The sequence below is a fragment of the Anthonomus grandis genome, chromosome 22 (assembly GCF_022605725.1).
Source record: "Anthonomus grandis grandis chromosome 22, icAntGran1.3, whole genome shotgun sequence".
Classification (NCBI taxonomy): domain Eukaryota; kingdom Metazoa; phylum Arthropoda; class Insecta; order Coleoptera; family Curculionidae; genus Anthonomus; species Anthonomus grandis.
The window spans coordinates 46310364-46336151 of record NC_065567.1 but is presented as its reverse complement, the minus strand read 5'-3'; the positions used below and the strand labels follow the sequence as shown (position 1 = coordinate 46336151).

The following is a 25788-nucleotide window of genomic DNA, read 5'->3' as shown; positions in this document are numbered from 1 at the left end:
CAATGAATCCATTCAGTAACCCATGCAGGAATTTTACAGAGAAGATCATTCTTCTGAGATGTAATGGATGTAGATTGAAGCGTTCCAGTAGTTGCCGATGATCAAACTCTCTTACTGGATATATGCCATCCTGCCTGAAGGCCAAAAACTTAGCAAATCTACGCTGAACAGATTCAAGGAGACCAACATGATTCTGATAGAGTAGGTTCCATATAATGCAGCCAAACTCCAGTTTTGATCTCACAAAGCAACAGAAAAGCAGTCTTAATGTAGATTCCAAAGTAAAACTCTGAGAACTTCCAATTATGAACCCAAGCCTTCCCGGAGCTGACTTGACTATGTTGTTAAAGTGTGGAACGAATGTAAATTCAGAGTCAAAGGTGATACCAAGATCAGTAATTTGCTCTAATCTACTCAAAATAGTATCATTAATAAAGTAATTAAAATTTAAGGGTGTTTTTGATCTAGAGTAACTGACCACACTACATTTAGCCACATTCAAGACCGCTTATCTAGAATTCATAGAGGCCTTATATAAACAAAATAACAAAATTCAAAATAAATATTCTAAATATCTAACAATTATTATCTAGAAGTAAAATTATAAAAACATTTAATCTGCAACCAGTGGTAAAGAGCTTTTTTAAATTGGACTGTAGATTCAATGCTTCTAATATCAGCAGAGAGCATTCTATAAGCCCTGATGGCCATAAAATGAGAACCCCTTTCATAGTAAGCTGAATTATGCAATGGAATGCGGAGAACGCTTCTATGTCATGTAATCATAGTCACATCCTCAGCATACATTGCCCTATTCTCAACAAACAAATGATTGTGTTTTTTCATGAATAACACCAAGGAAAAAAAGTATAAGGAGGGAAGGGGGAGTATTTTTAGTTTGCTGAAGTAAGGTCTACAGGAAGTTCTGTAGGTCAGGCCCAATAAACAACGAATGATACGCATTCTAAATATATACATTTAGAATGCGTATACAACTTTTGCATTCTAAATATATCTAGAGCTTCTCTTGCTGATCCCCAGAAACAAATACCATATTGTAAAATCAACTGTACCTGTCCAAAATAAAATAGGCGAAGAGATACCTCAGACATTACATCCCTTAATCTTCTAATCAATCTGCACAAGCTAGCTAATCTGAAATAAAGGTTTTTAGTATGTTTCTCCCAATTTAAATTGTGATTTAAATGGAGTCAATGTGTATTCCCAAGAGTTTAATACTATTGGCTACCGGAATTGACTGCTCACCAGATCACACAAGTAGAGATTCTGAGACAACAGTGGCCTTTCAAAAAATTAATCAGCCCTGTTTTACTTGAGTTCAAAGATAACTTACTGTCCAGCCACCACCAGGTTGTGCAGCCCCGTGAAAGATCTGCCACTGTTTTTTTGGCAACTATAACTGATGTGTCGTGGGCGAATTGACAAACCATTACAGAAGGAACAGCTCAGGCAAACCATGGAAGAGCACAGGTCTCAAGATTGAACCCTGAGGCACACCTCTTCCTATAATTTGAGGGCGGGAAAACGTTGGTGAGCCGGAATGTGTCACACGGGCTGACTTGACTATGTTATTGAAGTGTCGAACGAATGTAAATTCAGAGTCAAAGGTTATACCAAGATCAGTAATTTGCTCTAATCTACTCAAAATAGTATCATTAATAAAGTAATTAAAATTTAAGGGTGTTTTTGATCTAGAGTAACTGACCACACTACACTTAGCCGCATTCAAGCCTAACCTGTTAACAGTGCACCATACCTCCAATGTATTTAGACAGTTCTGAAGAAAAACACAATCCTCCAAACCATATACATTTAAATATAGCTTCAAATCATCGGCAAAAGCCAGCATATGACAAGTGAGTGACTCAATCAAGTCATTTATAAAAAAACTAAACAGGAGCGGACCCAGGTTCGAGCCCTGTGGCACACCCGACGTTACGTTAAAAAGTTTCGATTTAAAGCCCTCATATTCAACATATTGAGATCTACCAATCAAGTAGGAATGAAATAAATTAAATAATCTCCCTGAAAAACCATACTGAGTTAAATTATGCAGCAAAATATAGTGATCTATCCGATCAAAGGCTTTTTGGAAGTCGGTATAAATAACATAGACTTGAGTATTAACATCAAGTGATTCACAGATGTGGCTAGACAGACAGGATAAGTTAGTAACACAAGATCGCCCGCTAAAAAATCCATGCTGGTCTACAGAGATGGTATAGGTGTTTATTTATTATTTGATGGTGAGTTAAATAATTCATAACTATTTGATAGATGACCCTTTCAAACACCTTTGGTGTGGATGGTAATACGGATACCGGCCGATAGTTGGTAATATTCGTTTTTTCTCCCTTCTTAAAAACAGGCACTACTTTTGCCCGCTTAAGAGCAGAAGAGAAAATTTGGGTAGCTTAATAAGACTCTCATTGATCACATTGGAACTGCTTCAAATATATTCAATACATATACAGGTAGCATTCTCTTATATCTAATAAAACTCTATGAAAATAACTCTACCTGATTCCAAGTATTGCATCCCAAACATTATTTTGTAAAGTCTAAAAATTCATCAATATGTACACCCAGAGATTTAGTACCCTATCTCTCTGACCATTTGGGTATTGTGAATGCTGTTGTGGAGTGTCCTCCAGCTGGATTGCAATAAAATACTGAAAAAATCACAATTTACTACTAAGGTAGTTGGGTAGACAGTAAGATATTTACAGTTGTTTGATTGGTCAGGGCTGGACAGTTTATCTGATATTATGAATGAGAGTCTTGATTATTTTCTTGATATTTTTAATTCAAAAATATACTTTTCTAAGGATTTGAAAAAATTAAGAAACAACATAACATTCTTAGTACATTTTTCAAAACATAATATAAGCAAAATATAATCTTAATCTGTCTGAACCAATTAAGAATGCTAGAAAATATTACAAATCTAAATTAAATGAGCATAAAAGGATCAACCTGGAAAATAGAATCGTAAACTCTAAAAGTAAATAAAAAGAAAATGTGGCAATACTTTATTTATTTATTTCAATATACGGCAGAGCCAGTTTACAAAAACAAAATAGATAATACAAAATACTAAATAATATAACAATATAAATATATTTTTGATATTCATATATTTTCTATGATTAATTTACTTTAAGATCACACCCCTTTAATTTTAAAGAAATAACCTTTAAAATTTTTGTTATCTTTCAAAATAGTTTGTCAAACTATTAATAAACCATCAAATCATATAAAAAAAGTATATAAAGTATTTTCGAATTAGGAAGAAATTTTGATGATACTGTATAGCTGAAAATTTGGAAGATAAGTTTATTTTATTTTTTATTTAATTTAATTTTACTTTAATTACCTTGATAACGGTAGTAGATATAACTACCGAAACGTTGGTTCAAATTAGGTATTTTTTTAAAAAAGTAGGTCTTGTTGTTTTTTATCGTTTTTTAATTTTGATATTCATAACAAGGATAGGATATTGAAAAGAAGAAACGAGCTCAGAGATTAATAGATTGAACCTCAGTTACTAGGTATATAAAAAATCTGTTATACCTCAAGTAAATTATTGTATTTAAAACTTATTGAACTTAAATTAAATTAAGTGTATCGAACGGTATCGTTACAAATTTGAGTTCATATTTCTTTTAAATACGTGAATCAGTCTATTTTCTTCTTCTTTTCAATTTTTGAGCATGTGAGATAAAAAAATTTCTAAATTGATTTTTGCTATAAGTGATGTAATACCCAATATAATAAGTAACTCAAGTAATTTTAGGTTAGAAAGTTGTCCCGCTTGACAAACCTTTTGACGTTTTTTTTTAAACAGTGGTTTTCGATAAATCCGTGGTGGGTCGGATTTATCCGATTTTGTAGGATATTTTTTCTGTAGGATCTTTAGATAATTAAAATAATTGCCATCATTAATTATTAAATTTAATTTATTTTCATAAGTGTTAATATTTAAAAGAACAGTAGCATTACCTTTATCGGCTGGAAGTATTTTAATAGTATTATCAGATTTAAGTGTCTTTAAAGCTTTTAATTCTAAAGAGTTTAGATTTTGATTAATTTTAATTGGTTTTTCAATTTCTATCTTTGTCCTAATTCTAAATTCATCTTGTTGATCCCTTGGTAAGTCTTTCGTCTAGAAAACGCATCTATAGCTGAAATGATATTGGTAATTTTGGCTGAATTTTTGGAGTAATTGAGTAATTGAGACCTTTAGAAAGAACAAGTTTTTCTGTATCAGATAAAACTCTATCTGACAAATTAATAACAGTTTTATTTATAAAATCATTATTATTTGTGTTTAAAAGTTCTTGATTTATATTTTCATTATAAAGTAGATTTATTTTATTTATGTGAATTTGTTTTTGTTTTTGAAAATTATTTAAATAACTACATATTATTTATACAGAAACATATATGATTGAAATCATTTTGATTAACTAAATTAAATAAGTTATTTTTTAATTTTTGTATTTCATTATTTAAAGTAATTTTAATATATCTATGAAATTGAATTCTTTCTCTTAATAATGCTTTACTTGCTCTTTCTAAAAATTTTTGTTTTTTATTATTTTTGTATGATGTGTGTAATCTTAAAGATTTTGGTATTAAATTAATAATTTTGCATTTATATAAAAATGTTATACTATTTTCACTGTGAGATAGTTTAATATATAAATAATTTCTAAATTGATTTTTTGCTATAAGTGACGTAATACCTAATATAATAAGTAACTTATTATGAATTCGTCACAACAATACAGATTTTACTAAAATTACTTCACCCCTTTCACCCTCTACCCACCAGGGTCATCCCCTTAAAAATTTAAAATGGCAAGGGGTATCGAGTAATAGCTTGTTTAAAAGGTCTTTCGAAGTCTTTTATTTTGATGTTTGATTTTTTTAAATCGGTCGATTCGTTTTCGAGAAAATTAGAAAAATCTTTGTTTATCTTAATTTGTTCAGATAGAAAACAAAAACATGAAAATATCAGTTTTTATTTCAATAAATGTTCAAAATGTTGCCCGTTTTTGGCCAAACAATGATATGGGCGATAGAGATGTTTGAAGATGCTACTAGTAAATTTGTGTCATCTGCAAATATTGTTAGGATATTGCATACTATTTGAATATTATCAATATGACACGTCATTTATGAACAAAATGAACAAGAAAGGCTCCAAAATACTCCCCTGTGGTACACCTGCTTTATTAGCCTGAATTAATGATTTGGTGCTTTCTAAAAATATTCCCAATGAAAGCTTTTCCCCCTCCAAATTCCTCAAGACTGCACATGCACAAGTGACCTGAAATCAGTTTGTGTAGATCTACCCTTAAGATATCAATGTTGATTATCAGATAAAATATTGCAGTCTTTTAAAAAACTGAGAAGCTGATTGCAAACTATAAACTAAAACAACTTTGAAAAACTTGTAAGTAGGCTGATCTGTCTATAGTTGTCAAATTCGTTAGGATTACCTTTTTTTTTTGTAGATTGGCTTAATGAGTGAACTTTTTAATATGGGAAAATTCCATGCTTTAATAAATGGTTAAAAATGTGGCAAAAAACTTCAGATATTGTTGGAATGCAAACCTTTACCATACTCGCTGGTATATCATTATTTCCACAGCTTAATTTATTTTTTACTTTTTTAAAAGTTTGTTTGGGCTTATGGACTTTAACAAGAAGCTTCTAGGGTTAGCTGCTATATTGGTTTGCCATATATTTTGTGTTAAATCTTTTAAGAGATTAGGTACTATTTTAAGCAAAATTTTTATAATCATTGGTAGCTTGTCCAGTGGTAAAAGATTCTTGACTTATGACTTTACCAGAAACTTCTTTGTATATAGTCCACTGAATAATGAGTTTGCAGATTCATGCCTAGAATACAAGCAATATCAATATTGGTCAATATATTATCGATGCAACTATTTAACCTAGGTTTTGCTGTAATTGTTATATCTGTATATCTATTACAGATATTGTTGTATCTAATAGAAATTAAATGAGTTCATGATTGAGAAGAGTTCTTGTTTATCTCTATTAGGCTTTAAAAATTCAATATACAAGTCACCTCCTCTAAATACCTTCTTCTGACTCACTGCCAAACACAAAAGGAGCTCTTCTATTTTTTTAAAATATTTTTATATTACCTTTTGGAGGTCTGTATACTGAACTCTACTCGACGCAAGTCCATTCAGACTCTTCTTCCATTGCCAAACTATTTATAGTTGTTAGAACCTTGAAAGTACATTTTTTTTCACATAGACTGCTATTCCACCATATCTTTTCTCACAGCAAAAGGAAGAAGATAAATGAAAGTTTCTCATCTGGAAAATCTGAAGCTGATCCATTCTCTTCCAATATTCTGATATATAGATGAATTTGCAATCTGGGCTTTCATCAATTAGGTGGTTTAATCTATCCAGGGAATTTCCCATTGACTGAACATTTTGGTGTATAATAGCCGATTCTTTAATATTTATTATTTTGCCTGGGGTAGTTGTAGTTGAGCCTGTTTTTGATCCAAAAAATGTTGATTGTCACTTAAAGAATGAATAGTTTATTGGGTGTCGCATTTTGTTTAATTTTTGCAAAAAAAGCTGGAAAATTTGGGTCTTCTGCCGAGAGGATTCTGTCATGTAAGTTTAACCTTTTAAAATTAGAGCAGTTTAATGTAGTATTTTCTGAGCATTAGTGACTTTCATGTCTTTCTCCACATTTTGAGTAGTATGACTCACCTCTACGATACTTAGCAATGTGACCAAATTAACAACATTTAAAGCATTGGTGTATTCTTTTACATAAGCTTTCGTTAAGTCAATACTTAGGTTATTATTTTTTATAAACCATTTAAAGATATCAGCTTTTCTGTATTCTTATTTCTGCATTTTTTCTTAGTGATGACTTATTTTACTGTTCACATCCTCTCCAAATATAACTTTTATATCGGGATTTTCTTCTTATTCGTTCTGCAACAAAGAATTGTGAGTCATATTGTTTTCAATGCACTCAATAATTATTCCTCCATTCCTTAAATGTCTTTTTTACAGCTCATGTGCTTACACGTATTTATATTGGTTTACCATATATTACATGTCGCATTACTAAAAGATATGTCCCATGGTTTACCGATACTCTTATAGCCATTAAAAAAGATAGGGATAAGGCGATCACAAAGTATAAGAAAACAAGGCTTGAGTCTGACTGGATAAACTATAAAAGTTTTAGAAATATTTTTACTATAGCTATCCGAACAGAAAAGATAATGTTCTTTTCCCATAAGTTTGATAACAAAGATCCTAAAGATTTTTGGGCCCATATAAAAAAATTAAACATAAGCGCTAATAAAAACAACAGTATTCCAGAACACTTAGCAAACGTTGAAACTATTAATACGCATTTTTTAAATACAGTACCCACTCTTGCAGAAAATGTTAAACAATTACAATTTTATAGCCAAAATTCAACCAAGATAAATGATATACAACCAATAAATGATATTCAAGTACTTAAGATTTATATCCCAGATTAAAACGGCAGCCACTACGCCATTATAGAAGGTGTAATTCCGAACACGTGGAAGAAACACGAAACACGATAGAACCGAACGGTTCTATCCAATCAATTAAGTGAAGTAATCCCTTTGACTCAGTCTGGGTTTAAAAAATATAATAATATAATGCAGTATGCAATGCAGTATCACAGATGATATTTTAGATTAGTGGAGGGAAAGCGTACTTTACTAGTTCTTCTGGATTTTAGCAAGGCATTTGACACCCTAAGTCATAAAGTTTTATTAAATATTTTACGTTATATTGGTCTAACAAATAATGTCTAAGATATTCAGATAATAATACAACTATTATCTGAATATCTTAAAGATAGAAGTCAGGCCAGCGCGATTTGGTTAGTGTACGGGGTTTTGTCTGATTCTAAATCATGTCCCATATAGTTAGAAGTGCTGTGTATTTATTTGTGAGGCGTATCCGTTCTTCCTCATTATTGACTCTTTTCATTTTCTTTTCTTCTCGTGGTTGACTGTTAATGGGTAGGGGGAAAAAAAAAGAGCACAGGTGAAACAAACACACACTACGACAAAAACAAATGAGTAAGGTTCTATCTGGTTTATCAAAATGTGAGAAAACAATAAAATAAATATGTCTCTGTTGAATATAATTTATCTACCTATTAGTATGTTTTCTTTTGTGGGTTCTTTCATCCTCGGTTTAGTCTACATAAAGATCAAATCAAGTGTATATTGGTTCTTACTTTCCTTTTTCGAGTCAATGAGCTCCTCAGTGTTCAGCCCCCCCCTCCCCTGTTGACGTAAATACTTAATAAAACTTTATGACTTCCTAAAATCCAAAAGAACTAGTAAAGTACGCTGTGCCTTATCCCACTGATCTAAAATATCATCTGTGATACTCAAGAGAGCCGTAGTGCAACTAATGTCAAAGGGATTACTCTTTTTTAAGGAAAGATATTCACCTAATTAATTGTATAGTACCCTTTCTAAAATTTTAGAAAGCGTAAGTAAAATACTGCTAGGACGATATTTTAAATAGAACTAATTTTTAGTAGTGGCATAACAAGTGCTTGCTTCCACATGTTCGGAAATACACCTTCTATAATGGTGTAGTGGATGTAGTTTTAATCTGCGATATAATCTTAAGTACTTGAATATCATTTATTGGAAGAAAAATAAATCTTGGAAGATAATTATTTTGGCTAAAAAATTGTAATTGTTTAACATTTTCTGCAAGAGCGGGTACTGAATTTAAAAAATGCGTATTAATAGTTTCAACGTTTGCTAAGTGTTCTGGAATACTGTTGTTTTTATTAGAGCTTATGTTTAATTTTTTATATGGGCCCAAAGAACTGTAGGATTTTTATTATCATATATCACTTATGGGAAAAGAAAAAATCTTTTAGTAATGCCACAGCATACAGAAACCAGCAGTCGCACTTCAATAAAAATACATTGGCTTGAATAAGCGAGTTCGGTGCATGCGTACTAACGCAGGTGCGGCATATTTGCTTATAGTAGGGATGAAGAAACTTTTCCCCAAATTCCTTGTGTGATCCAGGGATAATGCAGTTAAGTGGACTTTTTTTTTCTCGAAAAATAAGCAAGATATTTAAGTAAATCAAATAAGATATTAAAAATGGCACAAAATTCAGGTGCCCCAATTTTTTTGCCACAAATATTTCTTCAGGTCCCGTTTGAGATTACACTGAACCTAATAAATTTAATCATGTTAGGGGTAAATTAGCTCCCTAATGTTATAAATAACACCGCCAGAGAACTTGCGGACCTATGTTCATATGAACTTTTTGTTTTAAAATTACTCAAACAATCGCTTGTTAAATTATTTATGGTACATACTTAATTAACACCCTGTATAGTAACGCTTTTAGATTAACATCTGACTACATAGTAGTTTAAGGATTTAAACTAATTATACAAATAAATTAATATTTCAAAACAAATAGGCCAATAAATAAAGACAAATATTTGCCAACAATTCTAACATCTACGAATTTTTGTTATATTATTAAGTACCAACTAAAGTAAAAGTATACAATTTTGCAACTCTTTTAAATATGGCAACACAGTTAAAATGGCAGAAATATAAATAATTTCCTTAAAAATCCAAAAAAAAAAAATATTACATTGCTGCAACTTTAATTGATGCTTAATTATGTTATTTAAGCCATACAGCCAAATTTGCAGCTATTAAAAACTTTGGCAAAGTCAATTATTTTGCTTCATTAATAATTTTTGACATACCCCTTTTCTAATACTGTTTTGGGAAATATATACTGATGCCGTTCAAATTATTTTGATTTGCAAATTTGGATAAATCTTTCTTAGTGTCAACAGAACTAGATGTAAATTTTCCATAAGCGAAATTTTATAACCTATATTTTTTTTAACTTCTAAATCGGCAAAAAATATCTTGCTGTTATAGAAAAACACTTTGGCAAAGTCATTTATTTGACTTTGCCATAGTGTTTAGTAGCTGCAACTTTGGCTTTATATCTTAAATATACCATAGTAAAGCGTCCATTAACTTTGTAGCAATGTTTTTTTTTTACAAATTTATTAATACATTTAGATTTTCGCCATTTTAACAGTGTTGCTGAGCTTAAAAAGAGTTGCAAAATTTAATACTTTTATTTTAGTTGGTACTTAATAAGCAACGTAACAAAAATTCGCAGATGTTGGAATTTTTTTATCTATACAGGTTTTACGTTTGTACGAACTGTGCATCACGTTATTCCAGTAAATAATATTTAGAACAATATATAATATATCATTTACTTGTTTCTCCAAATAATTAGTTTTCTATTTCTATTGGGAACCTTAAATTGAATATTTATATGTTTTATTGTGTAATATATCCTAAGCCTTGCATATAGTTTAGCAAGATATTTATAGGGAAAGCTTTGACAGGGATGTGTGTATTCCACCGTATTAAACACATTGATTAATTTCAGCACAATATTGTCTTGAGTTGAAAAGTCTTCAAATTTTTTTTTAAACAAATTTTCCAAGCATGTGACATATCAAACAAATGTTTTATTTGGCATATAAAGGCTTCCAGATGGTTCAATTTCAGTATGACTGTAAGCTTTTAGATAACAAAATAATGAGCTCTCATCTATTTCGTCACATTCTCTTGCGTAATTTTCACATTTTTCACACGAATGAATTGATAGGCATATTTTAATAAGATATCCACAAATATAACGAGTAAAATTTTCCGAACATTACAGTTATAATAATCCGTTGGCATATCTATTGAAGGCTGATCGATTGATGCTTCATTTATGTCATTGTTACTTATGTCCACAATTTTCAAAAGAATTTCGCTATTATCTTTTTCACAATTTTCTGATCCCGAGTGAATCATATCCAAACAAAAGCTTTTTTTGAATGCCCTTATAAACTGTATGGAAGTTGGATTAACAGAGTTCCCACCTTGTTGCCTTACCGACCCAAAAAAATTTTCTAAACAGTCCTGGTTAACTCTTCGAGTCAATAAAAATCCCATTTCATTAGATTCTAATATGTCCCATAAATGCAACATTCCATTAATAGATAATTTCCAACCATGAACACATTGTTTTTGTTATATCATCCCTTTTCCAGTTTAAAACATGCAAATTGTTAAACATGTCTAAACACCCTAGCAGATATTTCTTTTTTGCAATATCTCCGTTGTAGGCCTTGTGATATTCTGTTGGTCCTGTGGATGATGATGAATTCAACATATCGAAAAGATTATTAATTTTTCTAACAAATTGTTCAGTTGCTTTTGCACTGTGTGGTAGATGGCCAAACCGAATATAAAGATTCATTCCAGTAGCATTTTGATAAATTTCCATAATATGATTTCCTCATTTATAATAAACTTGTATTTCATAAAATTATTTCTGAGCGCTTTTAATAAATGAGGGACATCAAAAAGAAAAACGATTTTTAACTCATTGTGGAAAAAATATGGCAAATCTGAAGACACATTTAACAATTTAGACAGCTGGATATTGTTTAATCCCATATCTGATACTACCCCGACCACACTTAAAGTAATTTCATTTAATTTGGAAATGACATTTAGAATTATTTCTTTTAAGTTTTTACCAGGACACGTGGAATTAACGAAATAGTAGGCAATAGGTTGTTTCCAGTTGTTGCACAAACCTCGAACCATTATAACAGTTGCTGCTAAAGCAGGTTTGAAATCTCTTTTATTTTTAATACCGAAATCTTCAAAACCTATTATTTTATCTGTTTTAGTATTATAAAATAGGTTTGCTTTAATACTCATCTCGTCGACACAGAGTATACATAATTTTTATCTAACTTTTGGAAACTATTAACCTTTTTTTTAAGGGTTTCAAAAACGAAATCATTTATCCCATGCTGCAAAATAATGTGCATGATAAATTTCTGTAAAGTTTTAACACTTGGTAAACAAAATGTAGCCCTTAAAGAATTTTTGTATAATTTTGGTCCTGTAAAATATAAACTGAGGCAGTAATTTTTGAAATCGTTCGAATATCTTCTACCTTTAGGTTTTTTGAAACTTTGTTTAACTTGAATATTGATAAAATTAGCTTTTTGAAAAAAACTCTTTGGACGGGCAAAGTTTATGTGTTAATTTTATATAATCCTCCAAAGTAATGGATTCTAACAAACTGCCTGAACTAACTTCATTCGTTCAACTTCCTTTTCAGTCTATTTTTTCTTGGAGTGCTTGATGATAAACTTAAGTCCGTTTGAGTTTGGTGGGATTGCGAGGCACGATCTACTAACAGAAGCCACACCAGATGAATGTGGGAAGGTTTTAACTAAATCTAAATAAAATGAATAAAGTTAATTACAAATACCGGATGTAAATATTTTTCAAAATGTTTACCTTGGCATAATTCTTTGGTTGAATGCGAAGATGTGCTTTCTAGTGCAGGAAACAAAGTACCTACAGAAGCGACATCGGATGATTGTGGTAAAGTTTCATCTAACATTGAATAACATGTATAAAGTTAATTATAAATATCGCATGTAAATATTTTCAACATTTTTACCTTGACATAATTCTTTCGTTGAATGCGAAGATGTGTCTTCTAGCGTTGGAGAAAAAGTTATAACAGAGGTCACATCGGATGAATGCGGAAAAGCTTCATCTAAATCTGAAGAAAATGTTTAACATTAGTTTAAAATACTCAATGTAAATATTTTTCAAAATTTTTACCTTGGCATATTTTTCTGGTTGAATCTGAAGATGTGCCTTCTAGCGCTGCGAATAAAGTGGGCACTGCATTTTGTTGTAGTCTGTTGTGTAAATCGTTTAGAAACATCTTGTTTTCAAAATGCCTCAAAACAAATTTTATAAGAAAGAGTATGGAGGTTCTCCTTTGTTATCAAATCTTCTCTGCCAGAAGCAAAGCATACGTTAAAATACAAATATGCCCAGCCAATGAGAGCGCTTCGGCATCTGCGAGGGCGTGGTATGGGAACCGCCAAATTCAAAATAGGAAATTTTCAATGTATGTAGAGTTTTTCTATTCATATTTATATTTAATTAGGTTTTTATGATGCGTATATATTTTAGATGAAGAAAAGTGCAATATGCATTAAAAACATTTAATAAGAAGATATTTTAGCTATTATTAGTAAATGGATTATTGATTTTTTTTTAAATATTTACAGCGTGTGATCAATTATTATGTTAAAAATATTTTATAAATACTTGCCAAATTTGGTTTTTATAGCAAATTATCTCTTTTATTGACGAAATTTGTTAATCATTTGGTTTAGCGGTACGTGTAAGCGCAATGTATGAATTATTTAATTATTATTTTTAGTTAAATATTAAAAATGGGGTGATACGAAATTGAATTGGTGTGTAAAGCTGATAAATTAATTGGTTAATAGGTGGATGAGCGGATAAATAAAAAAGTTAGAAAATAAAAATAAATGGCAATTAAATTTTTTAACAATATACAGTGAACATTTTAAAGTTCGTATTTTTACATATCTTTATATCATAATTCTAATATGCACCTTAGTAATATAATAATTGTCAATAGTTATTTGAAAGTATAATATTATTTTAATTATTTTAAATTGCCCACTACCACTATACATATTCTATACATTATACTTTAGTGGTTGATATAAAGTATATATATGGTTGGAAAAAAAAGCTGGATAAAGGGTAAATATGACTAAAAAGTCAAAGTATAAGAATAGAAAACAAAAAAAAAACGTAGAAATTATATTTTAACTTTGTTTATTTCAAATAATAAAAATCTATAAATTTATTTGTTATTTAAATATAATAATTTATGGTATTTTTAATATCAACAACCTCAAAATTAAATGCAAAGAGGCTAAATGTATTAATCTGGTATATAGTATGAAGACTGGCACTTCTTTAGCTTCTTTGTCATCTCTGCTGGTCATGTATACACAGCCCAAACCATTCAATAGTTTTTTTTGTAGTAACATGAAAAAAAATTACTGCTCTGTATACATTTTAATTAATAAATATATACTCACAGAGGACCTTCCCCCTCGTTCCATGTCAATTTCAAGTTAATCCAATTAGCTTTTCTGCACCCTAAAAAATATTACAAACATAGCAAAGAAAATGTAATAGAAAATGATTAGTTGAATATTAACATACAAAATAAGCTAACATTTTAGTCTTAAAATAAAAGATATAAAAATAGTTATACAGAAACCAACACCTATGACGTCTTAAAATTTGTATTTACAATTTGAAACCTGCACCAAAACCTTACAAAAAATATACTTAGTTATATTATACTGATTCTACAACACAAAATACCATATAAAATACCACATTCTATTTTTGTTAATTTCACAGCTATACAAACAAAAAAATAGCTACAATTTAAATATTATCTAGCCATTAAATACACAAAGAAATCTAGCTTATTTTTTATTTGGATAGTACATTTGTTTTTCAATTTTTCTTTTCTTTTCAATGCCCTGAGAATTTTCTTCCTCCACCTCTTTATTTTTAAATTTGTTGATTACAGCCATAAATCTGGAAAATGCATTTTTATCTAAACTTCTACCATAGCTACAAATTTCTTGCATCCTCCTGATAATTGATTTGGCTAGTTGTGGGTTGATCAACAAACAAAACATTATCCTCTTCCTCTTCACTCACAGTTGGGGAACCTACAACAAACTCGCTCCCCTGCTCAAAAATGGCTACAGCAAGTATATGCTTACAAAGTACTGTTTTGACAGAATTTTCTGGACACTCACATCTGTATTTATGAAAACATATTTTACAGATGTTACAGTTTGTCAATATTATACTTCCTTATCAAATATGCAAGGTCTCCTCTTGTTAGTAGGTTTAGTCTTTGTATTGTGTTGTTCTGAATTTTCCTAGCATCTTGAATTATCCTTTTGTTTGTCACTCCTGCAGTCAATTGCCCAACTACAATATTTTCTTCAGCCTTGGACAACCGTTTTGTTCTTAACTCATCTGCATGTCCTACATGAGTTTCCACAAATTTCACAGCAACTGATCCTATAGGTATTAAAATTATGAATGAATGTAACTACCTATATAAAAAATAATGAAAGATTATTACCGCTTGTTAAAACTTTTACTAAAATCCTTGAGGGACATGTTCTTGGAATGCGAAAGCTTCCCCCAGACTTCTCACTTTGCATGCGCTATTAAATCCGAAAAGTAAACACAACAAAACATACTTATGTATGTTTGATAATGATAACTAAGACTTTGTACAACCTCTCATATCGCTCCTGTTGCAATTGAAAAAAATATGTGTTCTTCCCCATTCTTAAACTTGTTTCGGATCTGACAAGCATAATCTACTTCCCTATTATCTTGTGCCCTCCAAGATGTGAATTCTTCAAAATTCCTAAAATTTAAAATTGATTCTTTGACAGTTATATGGTGAATATCAAGCAAATGTTTGTTTAAAGAGTTAAAATATGAAAATGTCTGGATATCATTAGTACACATTGGACATATAATGTGTTTTATTTGTTCCTTCCCAACAAATTCAGGGTGAAACTGTTTCCAATGCCTGTTTCTGGTAGATGTGCTTGAAAATTCCTTATCACAAACTTCACAGATTGCATTTTGTTGACTGCAAAATAAATAATTATTCAAATTAGAACTAAAAAAAATATATGTATCTTACCTTAGTGATGCCATAATTGTCTAACAGACAGCAATAGATAAGTGCAAATATTGGTTTAAGTGGAAGGAAATTATGCACTAAGAAACACTGGCAAGTTTATTGAAAGGTAATGAAACTCAAAATTGTTTGTTTTTGAGCCCAAAACCAGCACATATATGGATTGTATAGATAATGGAGAAAACACTCAACACTATACACTATGAATTTTCACTGATAATTAAATCAATTATTAGGAAGCAAGCAAAGCAAATAAAATCTGCAATATAGGTTAAGTTAAACAAAACCAATCCGTTGATTTTCAATTTCCTTAGCTAATCGGCAACGAAATTTGACGTACGAACTTTCACGAAAGGATCAGCAGTGCTGCTCCACTCTCAATTTCTCTGATTGGCTGGGCATATTTGTATTTTAACGTATGCTCAGAAGCAATTGCCCAAATTCTTGCCCTGAAGTAAAAAAATATTTACGGCCGAGCGCAACATCCTAGTAAAATAGAAACGTATCATCCATTTTTCACTAAGAGACCAAACGAAAACAAAACAAAGGTAAAAACACAAAGTCACAGTCTCATCAAATCCATATAATTTTTTAAAGCTACACGTGTTTCGCTCCTATCGGAGTATCATCAGGCCTAGACCTACACAGATACACTAGATACACTACACACTACAACTAGAGTTGTAATGTGATGAGACCGTGACTTTGTGTTTTTACCTTTGTTTTGTAGTAAAATAGTTGTCATCCTGTATATCCATAGAGAGACTTAAAAATATGCTAAAAACGGATTATTGTTAGGCACACAAGTACGCAACTTTTTTTTATTTACCCGACCCTGTATTTCTAAAGGTTTCCGATTATTCTATTTCTATATTTATCCCCCCCATGTACCTCATTTTATTCTAATCACCCTGTATAGATCTGTTTTTTCTCTATTATATAATACGAAGTAATTATTATAAATTATAATAATCATGATATTCATGATAACTTATTGCTATGTACTTACCTTTCTGATTCTCTCGGAAATCTAAAAAAACTCAAATCACAATTATTTGAATTGTTCTTACATAAAAGAGCCGCACAACGACTCATTCCCCGCGATTCTGTAGCCATTTTAATCAAAATCACAAAACAAACACACAAAAGTTTTTATAAAAAACGCTACGCTTTGTAAAAACGCTATCAAAATAGTCACTAAGTACGGCGCTGAACTAGGCGATACACCTATGAACACAGTTCGATAAACAGTGAGCTCGGCATCCGGAGAACATGGCTGCGGCATGGCTAAGGATGCTATTAGTTCGCTTACATTTTCGAGCGGAGTGCGACTGCTGGTTTCTTTATGCTGTGGTAATGCGACGTGTAATATATGGTACATGTAAATCTAATAAAATATTAATATTTTCACTTATGAAAGCTACCGTACTATCAATATTGTTTATCTTATATATATATTATTTCACATTAAATATGAATAAAATGGCCATGATCCAAAGATTTAAAATTCCTATATGTTTTGAACTAAGGGACCAACTTTTTTTACTTTAACATCTAAATTACAAAAAAGTAAGTTATGATCCCTTAAATCCAGCTTAAAAGTTTCCTTTTCAATTATTTTTTTACTACTGGTTAAAATAATATAGTCTATGAGAAAGGCTGTTGAGTTAGTTCTTCGCGTAGGAGAATTTATGACTTGAAATAGCCCTAATCCATCAAAAAAATCAAATGCGTACTTAGTATCATCGCTTTCTACATTTAATAGATTAATACTAAATCTCTTAAACAAATAACTTCATTGATTAATTGGAGAAACTGTAACTTCAACAAAAAAAATCGAGATAATTAAAATTAGGGGGTTTATATACCGTTCTATTTTTAAATAAACTAACTAATAATATCTTTTATTTTGGACCAGAATTCTCTAAATTTAGTTAAATCAATTAAGTAACGTTATATTATATTATAACGTTTATATTTTTTCCGAGTTTTGTTTTTGTTTTATTCATTTTATAATTTCTGTGGAGAACCAGGGTGGATAAGATTTTATTTGTCTTGCGGTTTTAGGGATAAAACTATCAACACAGTGTTAAATCCTATCATAGAATAACTCCACAGCAGTGTTATATCACCAATAGATTCTAATTTTCCAATCAATATTAATAAAGCTGTGATATAACAATCTCTCAATCTAGTTCAACCTTCTTATAGTTAAATGAAAGATGTTTTTTTTGAAATTTTTGAGATGAGTTTCCCGCTATTTATTTTTTTATCTAAATTGTTTTTGAACTTAAGCAATAAAAATGGATGGATTACCCTCCTCATCAGTTAAAAAATCGTGGCACTTTCGAATATGGAAAAGTCACATCTAGATGTGATAATAGATCTAAGAGCCTCTCTTGGTTATTTTTAACTATATTTATTTGCTTCCAGTTAAAAAATTCTATGACTGATTGCCCGCGGTTACCAGCGTTGCGTGAAAGTGAGAGATTATTGAGAAGTGAAAGAAGAGCCGAATGATTTTATTTGCTACAGTGGACTCGAAAATTTCTGATTTATATTTTCCATTAACTTGTTTATATGCATAACAATCGTTGTAATTCCAGCATGATTAGTATTTATGTATATATTATATTTCTCTTTTAAAGAGAGTTGCTACATTTATTAATATAAAAAATACATTTGCATTTTTTAAGATCATTTGAGCATGCACATAAGGGACAACTTACACTATTTGACAGTTTTTACTAGGGTGACCCAAATGATTACATTTGTAACAAGCTATAAAGGTTGAGTCATAAATATGGCAGCTATGACTATTTGTGTTATCTGCTTAAAAGTGACTGTATCTAACTGTAGGGCAGCCTGAAATATAGTTTCCCTATTTCTTTGTGGGCTAAATTTTAAACATATTTAACTTACATAGGTTATTAAAGAGACTTTTATTTTGAGATTTTAAGGAATATTTTAGATCTTCTATCCTAATAATCCAGGTTATCACTTAAAGCTATCACTAAAAATTGAGCTTTCATAAGAAATATTGTTAGTGTAGACACTCAAAAATTCAGCAAAGGCATTAGCAATTTCATCATCCTGTTTATATTTTATCTTATATTCAAGACTATGATATATTATTTATATGAAAATAGAATATTTCGTGACAAAAATACTTTTATTTGGATTTTCCATCATGGTTTCACAAAATTCCATTCTTCGCCACTGGTCTTCAGGAAATATGGCCTGAGTTTTGGAATATTTGAAACACTTATATGTTTAAGTATGTTTTTTCCAAATACTGGTAACACATTTTTATGGTTCATACCGAGTTCCTCTCCAACACTTGATCGTTCTGAATGCTTCTCTAGGAAATTAGAGACAATTTGTTCCAGTCGATCTTGCTCCTGGAACTTTTCGGTATAAGGTCTTTGTCTTTGCACTTGCCACTAGTGTGGCATTTATGACAATATTGAAGACAAAAATCGTGCCCCAAAAATCGAAACTACATTTAAAATTGTTTTTTTCAGAAGGATTCGGTCTATTTTCAAATGTAATTGAAAACAAATCCCTACATTGTGCTGCCGAATTGTGTCCATAAACAGTAAATACCTATTATACATCCGCAGGCGGCCGCTTATTGAGGAGAGGAAGCGGTGCTGCCATTATTTTGCATAAGTTGTAATCTGCAATTCCCTAACCTGTATAGGATTGCCAGATTTGTGAAGTTAATTGTACCAGAAAAAAAATTCAATTGGCACTTATTTTAAAACTGATTAGCTTTACGCATTCATAATAAAAACATTTTCCGCAGCTGCCACAGTCAATATATTTAGATAAACATCTTATTGCACTTAAAATATGTCGCCATGCTATGTCTGTTTTAATTTTCTAAATTCTGAATTTACCAAACTATATCCTGTTGTAATTTATTTATGCTTGGGTTTTTATACTGGGGAATTTTGTTTGCTTGATTATTTATATAGATATATCTAGATCGATTAAGTCTCCATATATAAAGTCCTCTACACAATCCAACACTATCATGTATGAAAAATCACCCTTATACTAACCTGATCCTCATCTTAAAGTTTATATCGACGTATATTAAATATAATGTTTTACTTCTTTTATTAGGAAAATGATGGCATCATTGGGAGAACATTTTGGCCTAAAATGGGATCCGAAAAACTTAGAAATAAGAACAATGTCGGTTGAAAAGACTCTGGAACCTTTAGTGCTTCAAGTAACAACTTTAGTTAACACTAATGGACCGTCGAAAAAGAAAAAAGGAAAGTCGAAAAGGGCTAGTGCTTTGGTACAGACTGTTGAGAAAGCTACTGAGAACTTTATAGAAAAAGGTGAACAAATTGCTTATGAGAATCCTGACATTACTCAGGAAATGCTGGCCGCAGTAGACGAAGTAAAGAAAACGGGTAAGACTCTTTTCACACTTGTCCAATTTTCGTTTAGACTAAATTCTTTCAAATTATTATACAGGGCTTTTCACTTCACACGCTAATAACTCCAAAACAAAAATAAGTATTTAATTTCTGTAAAAAGTGATCAATGTATGGGGTCAAGTACATCTTTTTCAAAGTTTAGACAATTTGACGTCTGAAAAGAGCTGAGCGTCGCGACGTGTCAAAAAATTATTCGATTAAAGGGACTTTAAAAATATGTGTATACAAAAGTACATATTATTTTGTTATTTACTCAAACTTATTCACTTTACTCGTTTCTGAGTTATACCGAGTTAAAGTAGTGATTAACGCTTATTTTGACAAGCATGTTATGAATGTCATGAATTTTAGTTACTATGGCAACTATTGTTATTGCAAGTAGTTTTAAGTGCAATTACAAACGATAGATGTTGTTATGTTACTGGCGTTTGTATTATGGTATTGTTTCATCTTAATTTCGTAAGTACAACTATTTTAGTATAATTTTATATTATTAGTTTTTAGCCCCTTAGTTGTGATAATATGATAAATAAATAAAAAACCAGTAAAGCACCTACAATCTAATGATCAAAATTATTATTGTAATTAACTACATAATAAAACAGTTTAAAAAAACTCTTTTAAAATTTTCAGTTCAAAATTATATTCATGTGCTTGAACACAACTATCAAAAACTGTTAATAGATAAGCTTGGGTCATTTGTAGGAGGGTCCTTTGTGTAGTAATAGCAGCACACACTGCACTCATTTTGTTATTCAGATTAGCCATATCTTTGCCCAAAGAAAATAATCTGCTCATGTCCTGAGTTGTGTCGGACAATTGTACCAAAACTTGGGGTATTCTCTGTTAAAATACCCTTACTATTTCGGCATTATGTGCAGGCGCTTCATCCTGATGTAGCCCTATGTTAATTCTAGTCTCAAGAGGCACTTCTTCTAATAGTACCGGAAGTATATTTTGAAGAAACTAGCGATCTGCATTTAAAGTTCCTTCGTAAAAGTGAGGTCCAATAAGAAATCCGTTTAATATGCCGTACCAAATATTGATACCAAAAATTGGTTGATTAAAAAAAAAAATCTAAATCGACTTATAAAATTTTCGAAATAAAATTTGCATGTTGACTATACAAATTGGAAAAATGTTGTTAAAAAATCAGCAGTAGTGTTTTCATCATTTGTAGTCGTCTTGCTTCTATCTCTTTTAGGTTTTATGCAGCTGCCATATTTTCTTACAGGTTTTTACATAAACTTGAAAAGGTTTTTGCCTTGCGGACTCTTGTATGCAGATAATGCTGTGCATAAACTCTCTTCTCTAAACTTACTGTGTTGCTTCTATACAATTGCACCTGCAGTCTCCAAACACCAGTACATTGTCTACTTTTTCTTTATTGCTAAATTGCATCATTTTCATATATTTCTTAGTTTTCTTTTTTTAACCAAACAAGTTTGGATATTTCTTGTGACAAAATGTGAAAATATTTTTGATACAGCAATAACAACTAACGTTCGTATTTACACTAAACACAATTTGGATAACAATGGTTGCCATAGGAAGTAATATGCATAACATACTTCTCAAAACACTTACATTACTTGAGATAATTTTTTATCAATCAGGAAATGTTTACTATAAATAGGTATAACTCGGAAACAGCTAAAGTAAATAAAGTTGAATAAATAACAAAAAAGTTTTTAAATAATTTGTACATTTGTATGCGCATATTTTTAAAGTCCCTGCAATCAAATAATTTTATGACGCGTCGCAGAGGTTTTTTGGCGTGCGGAGTTTTAAGTGAAAAACCCTGTAGGGAATAATAAAATGTAGTTATAATGATTTCCTCTTTTAAATAACAATAATAATGCGATATAACTAGGTAAGTATGTAATTTAAAAATAAATTTAAGAAAAAAAAAAACACAGAAAGTACTTCTTGGTGGTATTCAGTACGTTATGTGGATTACAAAATTTTTTTTTAAAGAAAATCTTGTTAAATTACAAAAATTAATTTTATAATCTAAGTACAATGCTAAAACTATAAGTTATGACCATCTTGTTTGTGAACTTAAGAAGAGGACTAATATATTATTTAATTGGTCATTTATTCTTATTCTTCATTTACTTTGGTTTGCTTACGTGCTATTAGCAGTCTTGGAAATAATCTCAAAAATAAATTATTCCAATAAATACAGAAAGCGCTATTTTTATTTTCAGATCAAACAGTTATATTGGACAATTTACATGAAATACAATAATTAATAAAAACTAAGAAGAATAAGTTAAATGGGGAAAACACAATTTATTTTATTAATATATTAAAAAATAGATTATTGTTTCTTGTAGGGATACAGATGAGCAGAGATGCTAGAGAATTTTCAGAAGATCCCTGTTCATCTCTAAAACGCAGTAATATGGTTCGAGCAGCAAGAAATCTTTTGTCAGCTGTAACGCGCCTATTAATCCTTGCTGACATGGTCGACGTACATCTTTTGCTCAAATCTTTACACGTAGTAGAAAATGATCTAGAGAAACTTAAAATGGCTTCTAGCAATGACGAGTTGGTAAATAACATAGAAATATTTAGGCAGAACGCTAATGAATTAATGAGTCAAGCTGCTAAAAGGCAACAAGAGCTTAAAGACCCTCAATTAAGAGATGATTTGGCTGCGGCCAGAGCTGTTTTGAAAAAACACTCTACTATGTTGCTCACAGCTTCCAAAGTATATGTTCGACATCCAGAATTAGCTGCTGCCAAGGCTAATAGGGATTATGTTTTAAAACAGGTAAAATTTGTATGCTTTATTAATTTTTTTTTTCTGGAATATTATTTGCTTTAGGTATGCGAGGCTGTCAATACAATTAATGATGTAGCCCAAGGCAGAACACCGCCAGTGGGTGGGCCTTTTGATGGGCCTGGCGAGCTGGCTGCGGCACTCGATGATTTTGATGAACATATTGTTATTGAACCTCTTACTTATAATGAGGTAAGTATTTCTTATCGTTTCGAGTATGAGTCTGCTTGCTGTTAATATGTTTCGGTTTACAGAACCACTTAAAAAAATAATAAAAATAAGTTCTACATATACCAATAGGTAATAACTCAATTCTCATTCAAATCTTGACAAATTATTACTTAAATTATTTTAATCTAATTATTATAATATATAAAAAATAATAATCTCGAGGGGTATTACTCTGTATGTAGCTTTTATGGTTTGGTCTCGTTATGCCTAAGGTTGAACAGACAGGCGGTGGCAGCAAAAGATTGATTGGTTGCCACACAGAATTAAAAAAATTAGGATAAAGTTCATTAAATTAGTAAACATGCCAGTAAAGCCAAACCTTGTGTATTACAACTGGCTATCAATCGGTATAGTAGGGAGTTTATAATTTATTTATTTATTTACAAACTCTACAGTAAAAAACCAATTATAGAGTAGGTTACGAAGTAAGTAAATAATTTACAGTAATCCTATTATACTATTTGCCTTAAATAAGTAATCGATGAGTTAAAAATGTCATATTGACTTTCCAAATTATTGTAGAGGCAACACATGGATATTACAGAAGAATTTAGGTAATAGTTGCTTTAAGCACGCTCTACAGTAAATAGTAATGGACATCTTGTCCGGTACATAGATACATTAAAAGCTATCATGCTTAATAAATTGGGATCGTCTATTTCGCTTCTAATTAATTTGGACAAAAATGTCAGACGTGCCAACTTTCTTCGCCTTTCCAGGATCGCAAAATTAAATGTATTCATTATCTCCAATTTGGGAATATGTAGCTCATACATACCTGTGTCCTTGTAGTTATATATCTTAATAGTTTATTCTGCACTCTCTCAATATTTAAATTAGGCAGGTTGTAACAAGGGCACCAAAGAATGGAACAATACTCCAAAATGCTTCTTATGTCTGACACAGAGAGTTCTAACACAGTTAGTATTGGCAAAACTATTACAACTTCTTACTATAAACCCATATAGTTTTGTTGCCTTATTTATAATGGTGTATATATGAGTTTTAAAATTGAGCTGTGCATAAAAAGTAACACCCAAATATCGCATTTCATCTAATCGAGATAATACACCCCATTTATGCTATAGTGATATTGAATTGAGATATTTTTTCGGAAAAAACTTACTACATAGCATTTATTTATATTAAAATATAAGTTGTTAGCTACAGACCAAGAAAAAATATTATATAAATCTTTTTGGATCATTTTACAATCTTTCACATTATTAATGTTCACATACAGTTTCATATCATCTGCATACAACAGAACTTTAGAATTAGTGGTTACTTCAATTAAGTCATTGATGAATATTAGGGGTCCTAAATTTGAGCCCTCTGGCACACCAGTTGAGGCAAGAAAAGAATCTGAGTGATAGCCCCTGATGACAACTTTCTGACGTCTATTTTCTAAATATGAGTGCAAGAATCGTACCAAATGGTTACTAAAGCCATATTGATATTCAAGTTTTTTAGTATAGTGTGTGATACTTTGTCAAAGGCCTTCGTAAAATCAGTATAAACTATATCCACTTGTGATTTCTTATCGAGACTTTCAGCAATGAATTGAGTTATGTTAGCCTTTTTGCCAGTTGACCTTTTCTTAAAAAACCAATGTTGGTAATTACTGACCTTAGTTTTAACAAAGCTATAAATAGTCTTACATATTATGGATTCAAGTATCTTTGCTGGACATGACAGAATAGCAATGGGTCTATAATTTTGGATATCTGCTGAATCGCCTTTTTTAACAACAGGGCATATTTTTACTTGTTTCCATAAACTTGGAAATGTATTTGTTATTATTGACAAATTAAATAACATTTTTAATGGTTCAGCAAAAAATCCAACCATTCCTTTGATTATGTAAGGTGGAAGATTGTCAGGTCCTACAGCCTTGTTAATTTTTAAGCCCCTAACAGCATAACACACAACAATATATTCTTCTGTGCTTAGAGAGTATATCTCATTAACATTTTGCTGAATACCCAATGTGTCACACACAGGAGCTGCACACTCATAGACCGATTGAAAATAAGAAGCAAAAGCATTTGAGATCTCTTCACCACCTATTAAGTTCATCATTTTGATATTTCATTTTATGTGGTATGCTCGAACCATTTCTACTACCATTAATATACTGTCAGAATGATTTGAAATCCCTACTGATATTTTGTTTGATGTTATTTAGATATTGATTATAAGTCACTTTAATATCTCTTTTAATTTTAGCCCTTAGGTCCGCATTGACACACATACAACATTGACACTCGTAACTCAGTATACAGCAGAGGCGTTGGACAAACAAAGCCAAGTAGACATAATTTACCTGAATTTTTTCTAAGGCTTTTGATCGATTGGATCATAGTCTTCTTTCAAAAAAAACTTCAAAGCTATGGTTTGTCATGTGATTTTAACTCTTACTCAACTCAACAACTCTTACTTATTTGGAAGTTATTTGTTAAAAGAAATAATATGTTTTTCACAGGGGCTTTCGTTCAGATAAATATATTGCATTTTCGGGGTGTCACATGACTCTAA

At 30.7% G+C, this 25788-nt stretch overlaps 1 protein-coding gene and 1 long non-coding RNA gene across 3 annotated transcripts in view; one reads left to right on the top strand and one right to left on the bottom strand.

Annotated features, from left to right (window-relative positions):
• Positions 1-25788, top strand: part of LOC126748607 (catenin alpha) — a 44074-nt gene that overhangs the window by 2517 nt on the left and 15769 nt on the right. For both annotated transcript variants that reach the window (XM_050457961.1, XM_050457963.1), the window contains exons 2-4: positions 19906-20204; positions 22571-23010; positions 23065-23211. In XM_050457961.1, the coding sequence (XP_050313918.1) occupies positions 19906-20204; positions 22571-23010; positions 23065-23211 (886 nt within the window). The remainder of the gene's footprint in view (positions 1-19905; positions 20205-22570; positions 23011-23064; positions 23212-25788) is intronic.
• Positions 12480-12937, bottom strand: LOC126748611 (uncharacterized). Its single transcript, XR_007664777.1, has 3 exons — positions 12813-12937; positions 12646-12750; positions 12480-12578 (listed from the first exon to the last, which is right to left on the bottom strand). It is a non-coding gene; the product is annotated as an uncharacterized LOC126748611 (long non-coding RNA).